The sequence below is a fragment of the Bubalus kerabau genome, chromosome 15 (genome assembly GCF_029407905.1).
Source record: "Bubalus kerabau isolate K-KA32 ecotype Philippines breed swamp buffalo chromosome 15, PCC_UOA_SB_1v2, whole genome shotgun sequence".
Classification (NCBI taxonomy): Eukaryota; Metazoa; Chordata; class Mammalia; order Artiodactyla; family Bovidae; genus Bubalus; species Bubalus kerabau.
The window spans coordinates 5,237,391-5,259,375 of record NC_073638.1 but is presented as its reverse complement, the minus strand read 5'-3'; the positions used below and the strand labels follow the sequence as shown (position 1 = coordinate 5,259,375).

At 36.5% G+C, this 21,985-nt stretch overlaps 1 protein-coding gene across 1 annotated transcript in view; it reads left to right on the top strand.

Annotated features, from left to right (window-relative positions):
• Positions 1-21,985, top strand: part of DYNC2H1 (dynein cytoplasmic 2 heavy chain 1) — a 406,508-nt gene that overhangs the window by 184,068 nt on the left and 200,455 nt on the right. Inside the window, exons 66-70 of the mRNA XM_055547490.1 lie at positions 2,730-2,893; positions 4,894-5,013; positions 5,566-5,700; positions 8,041-8,184; positions 13,222-13,311. Coding sequence (XP_055403465.1) covers positions 2,730-2,893; positions 4,894-5,013; positions 5,566-5,700; positions 8,041-8,184; positions 13,222-13,311 — 653 coding nt within the window. The remainder of the gene's footprint in view (positions 1-2,729; positions 2,894-4,893; positions 5,014-5,565; positions 5,701-8,040; positions 8,185-13,221; positions 13,312-21,985) is intronic.

The window sequence follows — 21,985 nt, the reverse complement described above, 5'->3', positions numbered from 1 at the left end:
TAATTTTTTTAGGTATTTGTCTATTGCATCTAATTTGTCAAATGTATTGGTATATCTTTATATAACATTCTTGTAACTTTAAAACTTCAGTGAGGTTTTCAATAATGTGTCATTTATCAATAATAATATTTTTTTTCTCTTTTTCTTTGGTCAGTCTTGATAACAGTATATCAGTTTTATTGATCTTTTCAGATATCAATTTTTAACTTTGTTAATATTCTCTATTGTATTTTCAATTTTTGTTTTTTATTTATTTTATTCCTAATATTTTCCTTAGATTTTGTTTGGTTGTCTTTTTTCCTAGATTCTTGAAATAGAAATAAAAAGCACTGATAATTCAATATTTTCTTTTTTCTAACGTATTCATTTCTGTCTATAAATTTTCTGCTAGGCCCTTCTTTAGCTTTATACCACAAGTTTTGGTCTGTATTTTTAAAAAAGTTCATAAGTTACTTAATGCTTTTTAATTTAATTTCCAAGGAGTTGGATATTTTCTAGGTATTCTTTTGTGATTGGTTTCTAGCTTAACTCCATTGTGGTCATAAAACTTTATCTGAAGTGTTCAGTTTTTTAAGTCCTATTGAAGTTTTCTTTATGATCTGGGATTGGCTCGTTTTCATAAATGTTAATTGTAATGCTTAGACTTTCTATATCTTTACTTTTTACTTCTATTTGTCCTATTATATATTGAGAAAAAGAGTCTCATGATTTTGGATTTGCTTTTCAGTTCTGTCAATTTTTATTTTAAATATTTTGAAGCTACGTGTTTAGATACTACATATTTGGATATGTGCTGTCTTTCTGTTTGGTTATTTTCTTTATCATTACCAACTGTCCTTTGTCTCTAGAAATATCTCAAGTTTTAGAATTTGGTGTTAGAATAATTACACTAATTTTGAAGATTGGTATTGGAATATTTTTGAATTTTTTTACTTTCAACTTTCTATTGGTTTTCTTTGTAAAATGTGTTTCTCATAAATAGTGTGTCATTTGGTTTTTTATTTCTATTCATGAGACAGTCTTACTTTTTTGTATGTATAATTTAGTTAACCAATTCTTGCAATAACTAATACTGTTTTTTAAGGAGCCTGATTGGTTTTTTAATCAGATGTTTGTTTTTCATGGCTACTCTGTATGTAACAATATGCATCTGTGACTTAACTTTATTAATGTAGATAAATGCTTGCCACTTTTCTATGATCTTTAATTCCATACACTCCATTCTTGCTTTTGCATCATTATTATGCTGCATTATCATGTTCCATATGATGTTATAATGACTGATTTTAAAATCTGTATTTATACATGTTTAACCTTTATGGTATTCTCCCAGTGTTTCCACTGTCTGATTTCCTCTGGGATTATTTTTTTCTTTCTGAAGAATTTCCTTATCATTTCATTTAGTGCAGATCTATTGAAAACAAGCTTTTTTTTTTTTCCATTTTTAAATGCTTTTTTTCCTCTGTATCTAACAGAATTCTAGGTTGACAGCTATTTTCTGTAGCACTTTGAGGTTCTTATTGCATCATATTCTAGCTTATGTCATCCCTATTGAGAAATTGCCTGCAGGTTTATTGTTGCTTTTTTGTAAGTGACACATCATTTTTCTCTGGTAGTATATAATTTTTCTTTGTCCTTGGTTTTCAGTGATTTTACTGTGATATCCTTAGATTAGTTTTCTTTGCATTTATTCTGCTTGTATTGTCTTGAATCATTCTATTTGGTACATAGTTCTTACATTGAATCTTTAAATTTGTATTTTTCTTTCAATATTAATTTGATTTCTTTTTGATCCTTTGAATATCCTCTTTCATAAAGTGTGTTTTGAATTCTTTTAAAATCTATTCTAGGAGTCTCAAAAATTCTTTACATTGGTTTTCGTAACATTAGAAAATGATCTTTGATAATGTGGTTTTTACCTAAAAAATTAGTTACTTTTATCAGTTGAAATCATAAATAATGGGTGTAATAGTTGATTGATTTTTCTGTATATGATATATAATTAAAATCATTGTTATTTATATTAGAATATAAAAAGCTTCTTTATGAGGCAGAAGTTTACTTTTTCTCAGTTTCACTTGTTGCAGAGCTCCTGTGCATGACAGTCTGAATAAATCCTTTTTGACATTAATAATGGATTCTTTGGAATTACTGATATGTTGTTTTTTCCAGGTTTTACCAGGTCATTCTGTTTTTAAGTGTTACATCTTAAATACTAGCACAATAAACTCTTTGAAACTGATAAATTTTGAAGTAGAGAATAATTAAGCATTTCCATTTTTGTCATCTATAATCAAACATTTCAGAAAATTTGATAATATGAAACATATAGTTAATGTTAAAACTGTATCCCTGGAGAAGGGAATGGCAACCCACTTCAGTAAGCATTCTTGCCTGGAAAAACCCATGGACAGAGGGTTCATGGGGGTCACAAAGAGTCGTACATAACTGAGCACATGTTAAATATAAGTAGATATTCTTTTGATGCTTCACTATCCTAGGATTGTCTTAATAAGTATTATTTATCTTTGTTTGCCTAAGTGCTGACTGATTAGTAGAGCATTCTTGTTAACGGTCTTTTGGGTAGCCTCACTGTTGCTGTCTTTTGGACTGTATTGAAAAGCCTGTAGTAAAAACTATTTAGAGGTACTAAAAAATTGTATTTTATAATGTCATGTAGCAAAATACTGAATATTCAGACCAGCTAATTATGTCATTTTAAAAAATAGGACCACGTTATGTGGTACAAATAGGTGACAAAATTATCGACTACAATGAAGAGTTTCGCCTGTTTTTGTCAACAAGAAGCCCAAATCCCTTTATTCCACCGGATGCAGCTTCCATTGTTACTGAGGTTAACTTTACTACAACAAGAAGTGGATTACGAGGACAGGTATATGTGGACAGTCATAATTTGCCTTAGAAATCTTCGAAATCTTCTTTGTAAACTTGTGAAATACTTTGAGTGAGAAGCTATTTTGTTAAACTGATTAGCATTTAAACTCATGATTTTGGAAATATACTTGGAAATCAGCAACACATTTGGGTTAATTTCATTCTCCATTAGTGTTAGAATTATATATTTGTTGCTAATGTCAAATTGCTACTTCTTCCAGTAAAACTTTAATTTTACAGTCTACTTATATTTGTTAGAATTTGAGAATTGGAAGGATCATACACATTAAGATTAGTAACTTTATTTTTTTTTTAATTGTGAAAACTGAAGTTTAAGTGTTAAAACTGCATTTAGTTGACTTATTCAGCTAGTTGAGTATCTTTGATTCCAAATCCAACATTGTTTTTGACCAGAACATTTGTATGTTTGAATTCTCTTTTTCTTTGTATGGCTTATTACAGTTTATAATTATTACATGAACTGCAAAATAATTTTCATGTACAGACTTTTGGTTACACACTCAGTTACTCATTTTATTTCCTTTTTAAAAATATCCTGTTGATTTTTTAGTATCATTCTGTTTTTTTTACTCACTTAACAATAGTATATATTTTTTCTTTTGATTCAAATGGTAGCATATATATTTGCTGTGATTTTTTAATTTACTTTATTGTAATTTTTAAAGCTCTCCTTTTAAATATTTTTCTTACCATACTAGATGACTCATTGCATATTTTCATCAACAGTGTCTTTTGATAGCCTTGATGATTCTTGTCATAAATAAAACAAAGTCCAAATTACTCAAAAGTTGGCAGAATTTGACAGAATGGCTTCCTCTATATAAAGGCTCTCCACCGTAATTGCTAAAAAGGGCTATTTAGGTATTACTTTAATGAGAACTAATTGAACATGTTTATACAATAGATTTTAAATTAGCATATTTATGACATGCAAACTTCATTCCCTATTTTAAAGTTTTAAATTTAAGACTTTGATGTAGCAGTCTTCAACAGCTTTATTAAGATTCAGCTCATGTATCATATGATTGACCCTTGAAAGTTTACATTTCAGTATTTTATTTTGTTTTTTTTTAGTGGAATTTCTGGGTTTTATAGTATCAGTGTCTCATGGTAACAATGCTTGCCTGGTAGTTCGGCTGGTAAAGAATCCTCCTGTAATGCAGGAGACCCCAGTTCAGTTCCTGGGTTGGGAAGGAATCCCCTGGAGAAGGGATAGGCTACCCACTGCAGTGTTCTTGGGCTTCCCTAGTGGCTCAGCTGCTAAAGAATCTGCCTGCAAGGCAGAGACCTGGGTTCATTCCCTGGATTGAGAAGATCTCCTGGAGAAGGGAACAGCTACCCACTCCAGTATTCTGGCCTGGAGAATTCTATGGGCTGTATAGTCTATGGGGTCGCAAAGAGTAGGACACGACTGAGTGATTTTCACTATGGTAACAATATGTTTAAAATTTTGAGGAATAGAAAAAAATTTCTAAAGTAGCTATACAATTTTAGTTTCCTGCCAGTAGTATATGACTGTTTCTCTTTTTACACATAGTTACAACATTTATTATTATTCATCTTTTAAATTGTAGCCATCTTAATAGGTATGATATGGTATCTCATTGTGATTTTGATTAGATATCTCTTTCTTTATTTTTGTGACTAATTACCATGAGAAAGTTAGCTTCTATAGTTTTTATATATAATCTAAGAACTGAATATTAGATGCTGATATGTTAAATGATGTAATTTCTTACAGCTGTTTTTATAATATGTAACATTTTATCAGTTAGTTTCACTATTCATTTTGCCTCTTTTGTCAGAAATAATTGTGGAGGTGTCTCATATGTTTAACTAGAAAGAATGAAGTGTACAGAGTAGTATATTTGTAATATCCAATCAAGCATAAGGTCTCTTTGTGGGAAGTTTTCACTTTGGTTTGTCTTGCTTGACCTTTATTGTTAGAATAATCTTGGCCTTTTTTTTTTTATAAAGCTTTTGGCATTAACTATTCAACATGAGAAACCTGATTTAGAGGAACAGAAAACAAAACTATTACAACAGGAAGAAGATAAGAAAATACAGTTAGCTAAGCTTGAAGAATCTCTTTTAGAGGTAAAATTTAGTTATTCAGGATGTTGATCATATTACATATTTCAATTAAAATCAAATGCTGTTTTTTTAAAGGTTATAATACCTTCAGCATGTTTTTGGTTGTATCAGAAGAATATCAATATATATATTAAAATCAAAATTCAAATAGAAAATGGGTAGATATCTTGGAATATGAAACTTGGGAGTAATGTTTAAGACAAGTGATTTTTAACTAATACTGTCTTTACACTGTATTTCATTAATGTTTAATTATATGCTCAGAACAACATTCAAAAGTAGCATGAGATTATGATTTGATCTGTAACTTTAAATGGTTTTTATTTTTATTAAATTGATAAAATTAATATATATACCATGTTTTAATGATATAGTATCATCTAGTGATTTGCAGTATCTTTTCATATACAAGGCTGTAAAATATCGAAATTCTTTTAAAAGTATGTAAGTTCCCGTAAATATCATCAAATTAATAGTAGTTAACTTGGACTTCCTTTAATTGATCATTTTAGTATATATAATAATGTTCATATTATTTTATTAATTTTTCTACAGACACTTGCCACATCTCAAGGTAATATTTTGGAAAATAAAGATCTGATTGAATCTTTGAATCAGACAAAAGCAAGCAGTGCACTTATTCAGGAGTCACTTAAAGAATCTTACAAACTCCAAATTTCTCTTGATCAAGTAAATATTTTCTTTATGATCTTATATTGTTTTCTTAAATGTTCATGTTAATATGATAAAAATCATAGTATCAAGACTTCAGGGGAATGATGACTGCAAAAAAGACAGCTATTCAAAAATGCCAGGTCCTGGGGTCTAATTCTTGTTATTATGGAGAGAGTGATAGATGTTGAGCATATCAAGGGTAAAGAGTGTTGGTTATTTTTGTCCCCTGCTGAATGTCACTGATTTCTGGCACGTTATCTAGAGTTGTAGGGAAGCCCAGGTGGTGCAGTGGTAAATAATTAGCCTGCCAGTGCAGGAGATGCAGGAGATGCAGGTTCAGTCTGTGGGTCAGGAAGATCCTCTGAAGGAGGAAATGGCACCCAACTCCAGTATTCTTGCCTGGAGGATTCCTTGGATAGACGAGCCTGGTAAGCTACAGTCCATGGGGTTGCAAAGAGTCAGACATGACTGAGCACTCATGCACACTAAAGTTCTCAGTTCAGTTCAGTTCAGTTGCTCAGTCATGTCTGACTCTTTGCGACTCCATGGACTGCAGCACGCCAGGCTTCCCTGTCCATCACCAACTCCCGGAGTCCACCCAAACCCATGTCCATTGAGTCGGTGATGCCATCCAACCATCTCATCCTCTCTCGTCCCCTTCTCCTCCTGCCCTCAATCGTTCCCAGCATCAGTGTCTTTTCAAATGAGTCAGCTCTTTGCATCAGGTGGCCAAAGTATTGGAGTTTCAGCTTCAACATCAGTCCTTCCAATAAACACCCAGGACTGATCTCGTTTAGAATGGACTGGTTGAATCTCCTGGCAGTCCAAGGGACTCTTAAGAGTCTTCTCCAACACCACAGTTCAAAAGATCAATTCTTTGGCGCTCAGCTTTTTTTATAGTCCAACTGTCACATCCAGACAAGACTACTGGGAAAACCATAGCCTTGACTAGACAGACCTTTGCTATAAATTTGTATTGAAATTGAAACTGAATGTGTTTTTGTGTTTAATGACTATTAAAAAGCATCTTTGCCATTCCTGAAACTTTTCTTAAGGCAAATTAAGTATATCAATAAAAGAGTTAAAAGTTATTTTTCCATTAAAAACATCTTTCTTCCCTTTTCATCCTCTATCCTGTGAATGTGATGACTGAACTCTTTTCTTACAAATAGTTAAAATCCTTTTTACTTTATTATTTTAACATTTTCTGGAGTAGAATTTCAACCCTGTGTCAGTACAATGAATCTTTTTTTCTTCTACATTTGGCGACAGAGATTTGCTGAATAAAAGCAATAAAGATGAATGATACTGTGAATTCTCAGTCTCCAACCTGACGTGGCCCCTTACTGACATCCTTTAATTCTTTCCTATTTCCTTAAATGACTTTTCCAAATTGTTTTTAGATGTTTTTCAGTTCTTGCTCAAATTCTTCACATACATAGATTTCTTTCTTCCCTTGAGAAAGTGCTCTGTTGAAACCAGAATTAGAACAGGCTTAGAGCCTCTTTTCACACTAGTCACCCCACCTTCTCTACCACTACTAAAAAGGCAGCGTCATAACTGTCACTCTCTACCAGAAGGGTTTTGACCTTTCTGTGCATTCTCTTTCTGAACAGGCTCAGAAAGAGAATGCCAATATCATATTTTTAATCCTGTTTCTTTGATCAGAGTGGCATAGATAACTTGAGTTCCGTTCATAACCTCAAGGCCATTTAATCCTATGATTCTTTCATCTTTATCATCCTTTACCTTCAGTCAGAACGAAAGCCCTTGTGCTTATTGGTTCATTTTATGCTTATGTTGAACAATGCTAGGTGCTCTGTTATCTTAATGTGGACCCTCAGTTGCAGTCTTCTTCTCTACCTCTGCGTCCATCAGTGTTCTGTTGGTACCAGTCCCACATGCTACATTCATTGTTCTGACTTTTCTCCACCGCAGGGATAGCTGTAGTGCCATGCTGTCTCACATGACCTACGTGATCTCTGATCACAACTGTTTACCATTTTGTCTTACCCTAATACAATTGTTTACCTCTTTCTCCTGATACAAGTGTTCTTGGTCTTCAGTAAAACCATCCCTTGTACTACTCTATAATCAGAGTAGAGATGTATTTAGAATACATTGATGTAGTTTCATAAAAGTATAAAACAAATATATCATCTTAGGATTTTAAAAAGTATAAAAGTGTAAAAATATAAAAGCTGGATTATGATGTCTGAGTTGTGGGCTTCTGTGGTTCATCTGTATTTGTTGTCTGTGTGTTGGCAGAGTTAGGATGAGCACAGGAGCCTGCAGGTGGCTGTGAGCACTGGTACTAAGGTGTTATACTCCCCTCCCCCCGACATTGTTCCACAGGAACGGGATGCCTATCTCCCTCTGGCTGAGAGTGCCAGCAAGATGTACTTCATTATCTCTGACTTGTCCAAAATTAACAACATGTATCGCTTTAGCTTGGCTTCATTTCTCCGACTTTTCCAGCGAGCTCTGCAGAACAAACAGGTATGCTGGTGGGGTATGCTGGTGGTTACCCCATAGCTGAGACTGAATAAGAGAGATCGCTTTATTAGTTGTTAAATTTATAATAATTTCTTGAGTGAAGTTGCTTAGAATTATATTTCACAAGACCATATATAACACCTTTAAACTATATTTAAAAGAAGCTGGTTCCTTAGTTGCATTTTGTGTTTTTAACAAACTATCCCAATGTGACAGCCCTCTTAATGGAAATGATTTATGATTATAAATTAATAAATGATTATGTTCTAAGATGATCATAAAAAAACCTGGAAGATCAGAATTTAACCACATAATCTCATTACCTGGGGAAAGCAACATATAAAATTTCATAATATACCCTTGTTGTTTGGGGGCTTCCCCTTTGGCTCAGCAGTAAAGAACCTGCTGGCAATTCAGGAGACCCAGGTTTGATTCCAGGGTTGAAAAGATCCTCTGGAGGAGGGCACGGCAAAGCGATTCTTGCCTGGAGAATTCCATGGACAGAGGAGCCTGATGGGCTACAGTCCATGGGGTCACAAAGAGTCAGACACGACTGAGCGACTGAGCATGCACTTGTTTCAGACTGTAGTATGTTACAGGTATCATTCTAGAAAATGGAAATAGAGCAATATACACTCTTTTATCAAGTTTGTATTCTAATGGAGGGAATATGTTAAAAAATACACGTAAGTTTACCCAAAAGGTATAATACTGTGCTTTAAAAATATATTGTACACAATTTTCATGTCCATAAATATAAACCTACACGATGTTTTTGAGAACTTTTGAGGCTGTGTGTGTGTGTGTTAGTTGCTTAGTCGTGTCTGACTCTTTGCAAACCCATAGACTGTAGCCCACTAGGCTCCTCTGTCCATGGGATTCTCCAGGCAAGAACACTGGAGTGGGTTGCCATTTCCTTCTCCAAAAGGAACTATAGAAAGAAAGAAAGTGAGGTCGCTCAGTCGTGTCTGACTCTGTGCGACCCCATGGATTATAGCCTGCCAGGCTCATCCATCCATGGAATTTTCCAGGCAAGAGTACTGGAGTGGGTTGCTGGTTCCGTCTTCTTTGAAGTTGTATCCTTTATTTAACTACCTCCTATGGAGTGTTCTGGAGAAGGCAGTGGCAATCCACTCCAGTACTCTTGCCTGGAAAATCTCATGGACAGAGGAGCCTGGTGGGCTGCGGTCCATGGGGTCCCTAAGAGGCGGACATGACTGAGCTACTTCACTTTCACTTTTTACTTTAATGCATTGGAGAAGGAAATGGCAACCCATTCCCGTGTCCTTGCCTGGAGAATCCCAGGGATGGGGGAGCCTGGTGGGCTGCCGTCTATAGGGTCGCACAGAGCCAGACATGACTGAAGTGACTTAGCAGCAGCAGCAGCAGCAGCATGGAGTGTTCTGGTTATCTCTCCTGAATATGTTTTTACATCTAGACTTGGCAGATTAAACAGTGTTTCTTTTATGCTCATCGATTCTGTGGGGAATTTGGTCAGGCCCCGGCAGGGCTGGCTTACCCCTGCCTCACAGGGCCTGGGGTTCAGCTGGGAGGAACTGAGAGGGAGTGCGTTCACAGAGGCCCACTGGTGATGGGGGCGGGTGGAACTGATGGCGGGCTGCTGACTGTGGCACGTCTGTGTGAGGCTTGGTTTCCTCATAGTGCAGAGTAGGTGAGTTTCTCATATTGCACACTGAGATACTAAGTATGTATTCCAGTGGAAAAGACAGAAGCTGAATTGTGTTTTATAACCCAACCTTGGGTCATTTCTGCTGTATTCTTTTGGTTGAAGCAGTCAGAGCCTGCCCAGATTTAAGAAGGGGAAAGGGACTTCACCTCCTGACAAAATGTCAAAGAATTTGAAGGTTATGTTTAAAATAGCTAGATACTTATAGGATTGTTTTTCCGTAGTGTTTTGTTTCTCTAATTATTTTCCTAATTAACTTCCTAGACTTGGATAGCTGGGGCAAAAATGCATATATGTAAGTCTTTAGGCAAATAGTGTCTAATCATCCTTTGGAAATATATGCGGTTGGTGTATTAAAATCATACAACAACAGGGACTTTTTTCCATCATTCCTTACTCAGATGGTTAAGAATCTGCCTGCAATACAGGAGAACAAGAATACAGGTCAATCTCTGGGTTGGGAAGATCCCTTGGAGAAGGGCATGGCAACCCACTCCAGTATTCAGGCCTGGAGAATCCCATGGACAGAGGAGCCTGGCAGGCTACAGTTCATAGGGTTGCACAGAGTTGGGCACGACTGAATGACTAACACTTTCATTAAGCAAAAATGGATATTGCTGCTGCTGCTGCTGCGTTGCTTCAGTTGTGTCCGACTCTGTGCGACCCCATAGATGGCAGCCCACCGGGATCCCCTGTCCCTGGGATTCTCCAGGCAGGAACACTGGAGTGGGTTGCCATATCCTTCTCCAATGCACGAAAGTGAAAAGTGAAAGTAAAGTCGCTCAGTCGTGTCCGACTCGTAGCGACCCCATGGACTGCAGCCTACCAGGCTCCTCCGTCCATGGGATTTTCCAGGCAAGAGATATTATGTATCTTTTAATAATTAGCCTATTAGGTATTGAAAAATATTTCACTATATTTGAAAGTCTTTAGTCATTTATAAGATAAAATCACTTGTAGAATAGATATCAGATTATTCGTGTTTTTTCTTTGGTGAATTATGATTTTTTTATATTCTGTTGTATTAGTATTTTGAAATTTGATTTATAAGAAATTCTTATATATTAAGGACATTAAATCTTTGTCATATGTTGCTAATATTTTAGGCTTATTGTTTGCTTTTAATTTATTTCAATAGTATTTTTTATGAAACCAAATTCATCAAATTGTTTTTTGTAGTTTTTATGTTTGATATAATACTAATATAAGTGTTTTTAGGATTATATTTTGGGTGCAAATAATTTATTCTTTTAGATAAATTAGGGAGCAAAATTTCATATCCAAGTAGGTTTACTTAAGTCTGTCTTTCTGAGGAAAGACATTCAATTAATATTTACTGCAAACTTAGCATATGGCAGGCATTTTCTAGGTGCACGGGTGATATACTGGAGCATAAATCAAGAAAAAGTATTGTCTTCATTGGCAGGGGCTAATTAATAATATTTTCATGAATAAATTATTTCAGAAAATCTTTGAGTATAGTGATTAAGGTTTACTAATGTCTTTTCCACTAAAATAAATCATCTAAAGTTCTCACATTCAGATTTGAAATAAAATGACAGCTGGCAAAGAACTTATATTTTGGAGGTAGGCGGTGTTAGTAAAATCTATTTTATCACTCCTGGGAAATAAGATAAGCATTTCTCCCACATATATTCATAATGTCCTTTGGACAAAGACTAGGTTTCAAGTTGCAGGGTTGGGCTGCAGAATACTTGTGTGTTAAAATTTTTTGAATTTTAATTGTTAACTCTAGTTATACCATTTATAATATGGTGTTGGTAGAAGATTTTTACAAAAAACAATAGTGTGAAGTTTGTTAGAGCTCATTCATGACATATTGATCTTATTTCTAGTTTATTGTGTCAACAAGTAAAACTGAAGTGTCATTATACTTCTTTTGCATTAATAATTTTGTATAAAACTTGAGAGTATATAGTAAGAAGTTCATTTAAAATTGATTTTTATCTTTTAGTAAAAAGGTATTTATGTTAAAATTCAGTGATCACATAAAATATAAGAACTGAAAAAATACATTAAAGGTCTAAACTTAATAAAAATACTGATTATTTTATATTGTTTAGAAAAGCTGATAGCTTTGTATTTTGTCAGTGACAATAGTTCTGTGATAATATGGCCATTGAATAACATTTACCTTTGAATAGGTATGTATGTGTATTTGCACCTGTGTGTTTAGGTGGGCATTTGAGTTTATTTAAAAAAGTAATATAATCTTAAATTTTGTTTTCCATTGTTTTGAAAATCTACTCTATCTTATAGGTACTATATTCTGTCTTACATTAGCTTGTTTTTTAGTGGATCCAAGTTTTAATTTCACAAATGATCTTTGTTATTAAATAGTAGAATTAACAGGAGTGTTTGTGATGTGAACTGTGAATAATGCGCTCTCTTGGTTAGAACATGCTACTAACCAGAAGCTTGAAACCAAGGTCAGAAACCTATGTTTGATATATCTGTGTACCAGGTCACAATGCTTTCTGCTCATTTCACACATTTTATTTCTCATTCTGGTTGTACTTCTCTATATATTTTGCTTGTTCCTTTCTTTTTTTTTTTTTCCCTTGTCTGTTATCATCATAAGGAAGTAAGCAAATTTTGTCTAAATGTTATACCAGGATTGAATTTTACAAGGCATGTATTCTCCAAATGTACCCTGAATAAAGTGAGATGTAACACTCATATTACAGTTAGGGAAAAGGCAGGCTTTTATACCATCCCTGTCCACTATTCCTAACCCAAGCCATTTTTCATTAATCAAATAACATAGCCATTAGTGATATTTTTCAAATCATGGCAATTATATGCAGTGAAAGTACAAAAATAGGTAAAAAACTAAAACTTGTATGAATTTTGACACCATAAATTTCAAATTCATGAAAGATGAGCAAGATTTAAGATTATTTAAATTCTTATGCTGGGGATAAGAAAATTCTTGATAGTATGGTTCTGGTCATACTGTTTTGAGACTGGATTGGTAACTATAATACACGTCATTAAATGAGTTTAACCCAGGTTGATGTAATATTTTTAATGCCAGTAGAAATTAAAAATGGTAGGTCAAATTCAATTCATATTGTAATTGATTATAATTTTCATTTATTGAAAGCTTTAATTCTGTACATTAAAAAATACATCAGTTTTTTATTGTGTTAATGTAGAAGTTTAGTACATTTATTTGTTTAGTCCCTTGAGTCTGACTGATGAAGATAATTGCTCCAGAATCAGTTTTGAGTGTGGGACAACAGTTTATAAGCATGATCAAACTGTGAGGTACCTTTTAAGTGTTCATGAGTTTCCTAATGGTTTCTCAATTTTCAAATTGTCATCTACAGGATTCTGAAAATACAGAACAGAGGATTAAGTCTCTTATCAACTCATTAAAACATATGGTTTATGAATATATATGTCGTTGTCTATTTAAGGTAAGAAATATTGTGTTTTCACTTATAAAATGTTACCTGAACCTTTATTTAATGCAGTATTAGGTTAAATTATATTAAATTGTACATAACCTTTTACCTACTGGAAAGGTATTAGAATTGACGGTTCTGATACTTTTCCAGAGCGTCTTCGAGTACTCAGGATGTAGTGGAGAGAAAGGTGACAGCTTCACTAGCTGGCTTAGCCCTGCACTTGTCAGTGACCAGTGAAAGAGGGAATGAGGGTGGGTCAGGTAGATCATTTTCTAGCAGATGTTTCTCAGTCTTAGTACTCAGGACATTTTGGGCCACATAGTTGTTTGTTGTGCCATTAGCATTCCCTTTCCCCATTATGACGATCAAAAATACCTCGACACTGCCGGATGTCCCCTGGGCTGGGGAACAAAACTTCCTATTCCCTGTATTACAAGGTAAACTAATACATGATTCTGTGTTTTGAAGGAAATTTGTCATAGACGTCTTCAAATTATAAGGCACCCAGAGGAATAAACAATGAATCATTTTAAGAAATTTTACAATATTATAGAAAGTACAGAAGGTTTTCACATAGGACTATTTTATGAAAAAAAAAAAAAAAATCAGTCCTTGGGAATAGCTTGAGACATGATTTTAAAAAAAGCACTTTGTAAAGGCAGTTAACTATGAGAGAGAAATAGAGTTACTATGGTCCAATTATATGGACTTCTTAGAAGATCCTTAAAAAGATACACTTTTTATATTCTTCAGCACGAGATAGTAGTTTTTATGATTAGAGTGAGTTTATTGAACATGTTTACTTTAGACAGAGAATAAACCCTTCAAACAGTTTATTGACATTGAATGTTATTGGAAATTCAAAGAATTATAGTTGAGCGTTTCTGCAGAATTCCCTCTCTAATGAAAATTGTGGAGATATATATATATATATATATATATTTTTGAAAGGTCTCATAGTTTACTGTCATTCTAAAAATCAGCCATTCAGCCTTCAATTTTAGTTTGTATAAAAGGAGGAATTGTAAGAGAATAATCTCAAAGCCCATTTTGTCACTGGTTATCATCCTAGATAGAAGGATGATATGTCAGTAGCTTCATTGGTTATAGGTTCACAAGGTATTTAAACATTTTTTTATAATTCATTATCATATAAAATTTAAAAATATTTTCAGAAAATGTTTCAGATTTAATGAGCCATATAGAAAAATCTTTAAACACTTATTTTGTTCTCCAATTCAGTCCTTTATTAGAATAAATCACTTTAACATTCAATATGTTCTTATAGTCTGTTTCTTCTCTCTTCATATTCATATATGCAAATATGTATACATACACACACATATATAGCAAATGGTGGCTCAGCTGATAAAGAATCTGTCTGCCAATGCAGGAGATGCAAGAGACACACAGGTTCAATCCCTGGGTCAGGAAGATCCTCTGGAGAAGAAAGTGGAAAGCTGCTCTAGTATTCTTGGCCGGGAAATTTCCATGGACAGAAGAGCCTGATGGGCTACAGTCCATGGAGTTGCAAAGAGTTGTACATAACTGAGCATGTGCCCCTCGCCCCCCACCCCCATATATATATATATATATATATATATATATATATATAAAACACACATCTTTATCCATTCATCTTTGGATGGACACTTAGGATGCTTCCATGTCTTGGCTATTGTAGATAATGATGCAGTGAGCATAGAGAAGCATATATCTTTTCAAATTAGTGTTTTTATTTTTTTTGGAAAAATACCTCCAAAGTGCAATTGCAGTATCCTATGAAAGTTCTAGTTTTTAGCTTTTGAAGAACCTCCATACTGTTTCCCATAGTCGCTGTACTAATTTACAATCCTACCAACAGTGTGGGTTCTGTTTCCTCCACATCCTTGTGAACCCTCGTTATTTGTTGTCTTTTTGATCATAGCCATTCTGGACAGATAACAGGTAGTATCTCTTTGTGGTTTTAATTGGTCTTTCCTTAGTGGTTAGTGATGTTGAACATCTTTTCATGTGTCTGTTGATCATTTGTTTGTCTTCTTTGGAAAAATGTCTATTTACGTCATCTGTCCATTTTTTAAATAACAGTTTACAGTTATTATGTCTGCTCATTGGATTGATCCCTTTATCATTATGGTGATGCTAGTGGTATAGAACTCATCTGCTATGCAGGAGACATAAGAGACATGGGTTCGATCCCTGGGATATTCCTCCAGCAATATCCCCTGGAGGAGAACATGGCAATCTACTCCAGTATTCTTGCCTGGAGAGTCGCATGGACAGAGGAGCCTGGCGGGCTACAGTCCATAGCATCATGAAGAGCTGGACACGACTGAAGAGACAGCACACACATACAATGTCTCTTTATGTCTCTTGTTACAGTCTTTGTTTTAAAGTCTGTAAAATTATGTTTTAAAGATAGTTCAGCTTTATTTTCATGGAATAGATTTTCTGTCTCTTCAATGTAGTCTATTTGTCTATAGTTCTTAAGTGAGTCTCTTGTAGGCAGCATATGTATGGCCCTTGTTTTTTTATTCATTCGGCCACTTTACAGCCTTTAATTGGAGCATTTAGTCTACTTACATTTAAAGTAATTATAGGTTTTCCAAGAGAATGCACCAGTCATAGCAAACACCCTCTTTCAACAATACAAGAGAAGACTCTACACATGGATATCACCAGATGCTCAGAACCAAAATCAGATTGATTATATTTTTTGAAGCCAAAGATGGTGAAGCTCTATACAGTAGCAAAAACAAGACTGGAAGCTGACTGTGGCTCACATCATCAGCTTCTTATTGCAAAATTCAGGCTCAAATTGAATAAAGTAGGGAAAACCACTAGGCCATTCAGGTATCACTTAAATGAAAACCCATATGATTATACAGTGGAAGTGACAAATAGATTCAAGGGATTAGATCTGGTAGACAGAGTGCCTGAAGTAGACAGAGTGCCTGTCCAGTGTCATGGATGGAGGTTCATAACATTGTACAGGAGGTGGTGACCAAAACCATCCCCAAGAAATAGAAAGGCAAGAAGGCAAAGTGGTTGTCTTAGGAGGCCTCACAAATAGCAGAGAAAAGAAAAGAAGTAAAAGGCAAAGGAGAAAAGCAAAGACATACTAAACTGAATGCAGAGTTCCAGAGAATAATAGAGAGACAAGAAAGCTTTCTTAAGTGAACAACGCAAAGAAATAGAGGAAAACAATAGAATGGGGTAGACTAGAGATTTCTCTAAGAAAATTGGAGATACTAAGGAAACATTTCATGCAAAGGACGAAAATGGCAAGGACTTAACAGAAGCAGAAGAGATTAAGAAGAGATGGCAAGAATATACAGAAGAACTACACAAAAAACTACACAAAAAAGCTAATAACCCAGATAACCATGATGGTCTGGTCACTCACCTAGAGCCAGGCATACTGGAGTATGAAGTCAAGTGGGCCTTAGGAAGCATTACTATGAACAAAGCTAGTGCAGGTGATGGATTACTAGCTGTGATGTTTCAAATCCTAAAAGATGATGCTGTTAAAGTGCTCCACTCATGATGCCAGCAAATTTGGAAAACTCAGCAGTGGCCACAGGATGGAAAAGGTCAATTTTAATTCAATTCCAAATAAAGGCAATGCCAAAGAATGTTCAAATTATGATGCAGTTGCACTCATTTCACATGCTAGCAAGATTATGCTCAGAGGAAGGACTCCAAAATGGTGCTTGCTGGACCAGTGTGCTTGTTGTTGAACCTATCATTGAATCCTACCCTAACTCTTGGTTGCCTTTTATACCTTTGTGATGTTCAAGCAGCCTACTATATTTTTATTAGCCAACCATAGTTGAGGGTGTGTCATGACCTGTCAGTATCCTGTAGAGGAAAATCTTAGTCAGCAGTAGATTCAGGATGATTTAAAGCCACATGCCTAAGGAGCAGATTCTAAAGTATGAAAATATATACAGTCCTATGGGGCTGCAAGCACTGGAGCCAGGTGATCTCCTGAGTGGCAGTTGCAAGAACAGAGGCTCTAGGCAAGTGTATGGGCTTCCCTGGTGGCTCTGATGGTAAAGCATCTGGCTGCAGTGGGGGGGGTGGGGGTGGGTACCCATGTTTGATCCCTGGATCACAAAGGACCCCTGGAGTAGGAAATGGCAACCCACTCCAGTATTCCTGCCTGGAAAATTCCATGGATGGAGGCACCTAGAGGGCTACAGTCCATGGGGTTGAAAGAGGCAGATACGACTGAGCGACTTCACTTTCTTTCACTTTCAGACAAGTGTTTAAGTTTTTCTCTGGGAGATACCGGTGAACAGAAGCGGGCAGAGGTGGCCTTCACTGACCCTGATCCCTAAGAAAGTGCTGTAGCCCCTAGGTGTGTGCCAAACCTAAACCTGCCTCTCAGACCAGAGCTCCAGTACAAGCAAATAGGCTTCTTTCACAGGAAGAAGGGAGTGAGTCTCATAGCCTGTCAAAAATCTCTCTCTATTACTGTCCCAAAGACCCAGGAATGCAAGCTCTCCTGGCTTCCAGAGCCAGATGATCAAGGGATGTCCCCTTGGCTATAGCTCTAAAAATCAGGGCTTTTATATGTAACAGATATGTTAAGCTCACTTCTGAGCAATACCCTGGCGCCCTGGAGCCCGGCAGAGGGAGAGTAGGAATATGTAGCTCGCTGGCTGTAGGGCGGCAGCAGGGGAGCATAAAGAGGGCGTTCACCAGAAAAGGAAAAACCTGAGGAAGATGGCGCCCGCTGGCTAGAGCACGGCAGAGGGAGAGTGCAAACATGGCGCCTGGTGCCGGCAGCGAGGCGGAGCTGCGGAGAGATGGCCGCGCTGGAGAAAGGGAGGACAGCGATGGCGCCTGTGGGCTGGCGGCAGGCTGGCGGAGGGAGAGGGTTAAGATGGTGCCCACCGTTGTGTGTGCCCAGAGCATTCCGGCAGGCTCTTTAACATGTTAAATTAGACGCCCGCATTTCAGGCTAGCGCTTTAATCTACCCAAGGGAAGCTCTTTCGCTTAAAATCTGATGGCAGTCGCTGCTTCTCAGCTGAGCCCTGGGAGGGGCAAGTTCCTGCATGGGGGCCTTTTTTGAGCAGAGGAGTACAGTCTTGTGGACATGGTGTTGTGAGCCCAGTTAATTGTCAAAGCTAGATATTTTGGGACCTTGTTACTCAGGTGTAGGTCTCTAAAGCTGAGATACCTAGTATGGGGTGATCATACCCTTCATTCCTTAAGAAGAGGTCTGGGTTTTGAGTTTTCCTCCTGATTTTGGGTCACTGTTCCAGGGCTGGGTTTTATGGCAGGATTGTTCCCGGTCTCTCCCACTTTGATATGGTTTTCTTCTCCTTTGCCCAGTGTGTGGTAATTGCTCAGTCTTGAGGTAGTTAACAGAGGAAATTGTTCCATATTTAGCTGTAGTCTCCGTGTGTCCACAGGAGAAAGTGAGTTCAGGATCTTCTAGTATCAGTGTCTTGAATGAGATTTCTCAATGGAAGTATAATTGCTAGTCCAAGTATCTAAACTTTTGAAATTTTGTTGGGCATTATCAAATTACCTTCTAAAAGGTTTTTATGTGTGCTCAGTCACTCAGTCATGTCTGACTCTTTGCGACACCAAGGACTGTAGCCCACCAGGCTCCTCTGTCCATGGAATTTTCCAGGCAAGAATACTGGCATGTGTTGCCTGCCAGTTCCTTCTCCAGAGAATCTTCCTGACCCAGGGATCGGATGCACATCTCCTGAAGTCTCCTGCTTTGTAGGCAGATTCTTTACCACTACACCAGCTTTGATTAACCAGTTAAAACACCTACTGGTAGAGTAAAGGTATCTTCTTTGCATTTTTGTCAACTCAATATTACCACTGTTCTTAATTTTGTGGTTTATAAATAATATCTTATTTTTCTTTCTTCTCTTTATTTTTAAGGTTGTTTATTTTTTACCTTCCTTACTTGCCATATTTGCCTGTTTGGGTTTTAAAGAATAAATTTTTCTTTATAGAATGTCTACTTTAATTACTCTTTTAATATTATATTTTTAATCATTGATTTATTTTTGATCTCTGTATTATTTAATTTGCATGATTACTTTTTGTCTTAAACTGGAACTCTCTACCCAATAAACAATTGCCCATCCCCCAGCCCCTGGCAACCACTGCCTACTTTCTCTTTCTATGAATCTGACTGCTCTTAGTATCTCATGTAAGTTCAGTCATGTACATATTTGTCCTTTGTAACTGCTTTATTCACTTAGCATAATGTTTTCAAGGTTCGTGCATGTCGTCAATGTGTGTTTTAAAATGCCCATTCTGTCCCCCTTCCTCCCTTAGCCCTCTCCCCTCCTTTTCCCCCGATCAAGTTTAGGAATACCCTGAACTTGTGTTCTCTGCTCTCACCTCTCTTCATCCCTAAGCAGAAGGACTTTTCCCAGAGACTCTGCCATCCTCATTCACTTAATGATTCATCTCAGAAGCAGAGCCAAATGCAATGCAGTTTCATGTCCAGCAGGGCTAGGCTAGAGGAAAGTGAAAGTGAATTTGCTCAGTCCTGTCCGACTCCTTGCAACCCCATGGACTATAGCTCACCAGGCTCCTCCGTCCATAGGATTTTCCAGGCAGGAGTACTGGAGTGGGTTGTCTGTGCTCACACACTTGCTCTTCAGTAGTCGATGTGCATTGAGTTTTCCTGCTCTGGCCACTCTTATTTCTCTTGACTCCACCAGAGGCTTGGCTGTGGGGGGCCCCGGGATGGCCTGGGGTGGTTAGAGTGGTGACTGCCCGGGGACAGTGAAACATGGAGTTACTTGATTGCTTCTGGTGCTGTCACCAAGAGGGTAAGAGGCTCCTGGTACAGCAGTTCATGCTGTAGTGTCTAACCCTAGGAGGGAGTGTGAAAGAGCTAAAGGGCCCTTGAGGGGTATAGAGGGCCAGCGCCCACAGCAGCCCTGGGTGCTGGGCCCAGCAAGTCCTCCTGAGTGTAGCTGTGCTGCTGCTAAGTCACATCAGTTGTGTCCGACTCTGTGCGACCCCAGAGACGGCAGCCCACCAGCCTCCTCCGTCCCTGGGATTTTCCAGGCAAGAACACTGGAGTGGGTTGCCATTGCCTTCTCCAATGCATGAAAGTGAAAAGTGAAAGTGAAGTCGCTCAGTCGTGTCCAACTCTTAGCGACCCAATGGACTGCAGCCCACCAGGCTCCTCCGTCCATGGGATTTTCCAGGCAAGAGTACTGGAGTGGCTTGCCATTGCCTTCTCCAAGTGTAGCTGTAATCCTTTGTATTTTCCAGGGAATATATGTTCTTATTTTACTTTTAGTGATATATTTACTGATGAAATCTGAACCTTTTTGTCATATTTTAATAAAGTAATTACAGAGTGATACAGTAAGCTTTTCAGTGCCAACATGATTTAAAACCAGCATTTTGTTGCACTACGAGAGGGGTTATAGGCTTACTATCCTCCACATTTAGTACCCAACTGGAATTTTTCATTAGCTGTCTTGAGTAATATTTTTTGTTGTGAGCAGTTGAAATTATTTTTAAAAGGGTTGTAGTTTGTAATTCTTAAGACAGGTTTTTTTTTTTTTTTCTTTCTCCAGCCTTTTATTGCAATTAGGTTCATTGTGATGAGATTTTACCTGTATATAATTCAGCAAATTTACATATAAAAAACTAACCATGGGTTTGAGATTGATACAATCCCATGAATTTTTTTTTTATGCCAATATTTTTTAATTTTTTTTTTTGTTTGTTTTATTTTATTTTATTATTATTTTTTTAATTGTTTTTTTAATTTTATTTTATTTTTAAACTTTACATAACTGTATTAGATTTGCCAAATATCAAAATGACAGGTTTTTAATTGATGATGGAATATCTGTTTTGTAAAATCCTTATTTTTGTATGAATAATATTAAATCTATTCACAGTGAATTCAGCATTCCATAGTTTCAGTGGTGAATAAAAATGCAGAAAGCACAGCAATTACAAAAATGAAGTAGTAAAACATTCTCAAGATTTAGCACTCTAAGCTTACTTAGAATGGAAACCATTTCATATTCGAGTGAAAGTTTTGGGGTTTTTAGCAGTCAGCATCACATTAAACTTAGTGCCAGAGCTTCTCTCATGCTCATTTTGCTGTTGTGTTAGTGATGGTAATGTAACAGCAATATACTCTTGAAATAGAGGATTGTTAGTATTCACATCACAGTGAATTGAAAGCATTTTGACCTGGAACAGAAAAATGATTGACTTGTAGTAGAAAATTTAGAATTTTATTTATTTTTATTTTATTTTTAAACTTTACAATATTGTATTGGTTTTGCCAAATATCGAAATGAATCCACCACAGGTATACATGTGTTCCCCATCCTGAACCCTCCTCCCTCCTCCCTCCCCATACCATCCCTCTGGGTCATCCCAGTGCACCAGACCCAAGCATCCAGTATCGTGCATCGAACCTGGACTGGCGACTCGTTCCATATATGATATTATACGTATTTCAATGCCATTCCCCAAATCATCCCACCCTCTCCCTCTCTCACAGAGTCCAAAAGACTGATCTATACATCTGTGTCTCTTTTGCTGTCTCGTACACAGGGTTATTGTTGCCATCTTTCTAAATTCCATATATATGCGTTAGTATACTGTATTGGTGTTTTTCTTTCTGGCTTACTTCACTCTGTATAATGGGCTCCAGTTTCA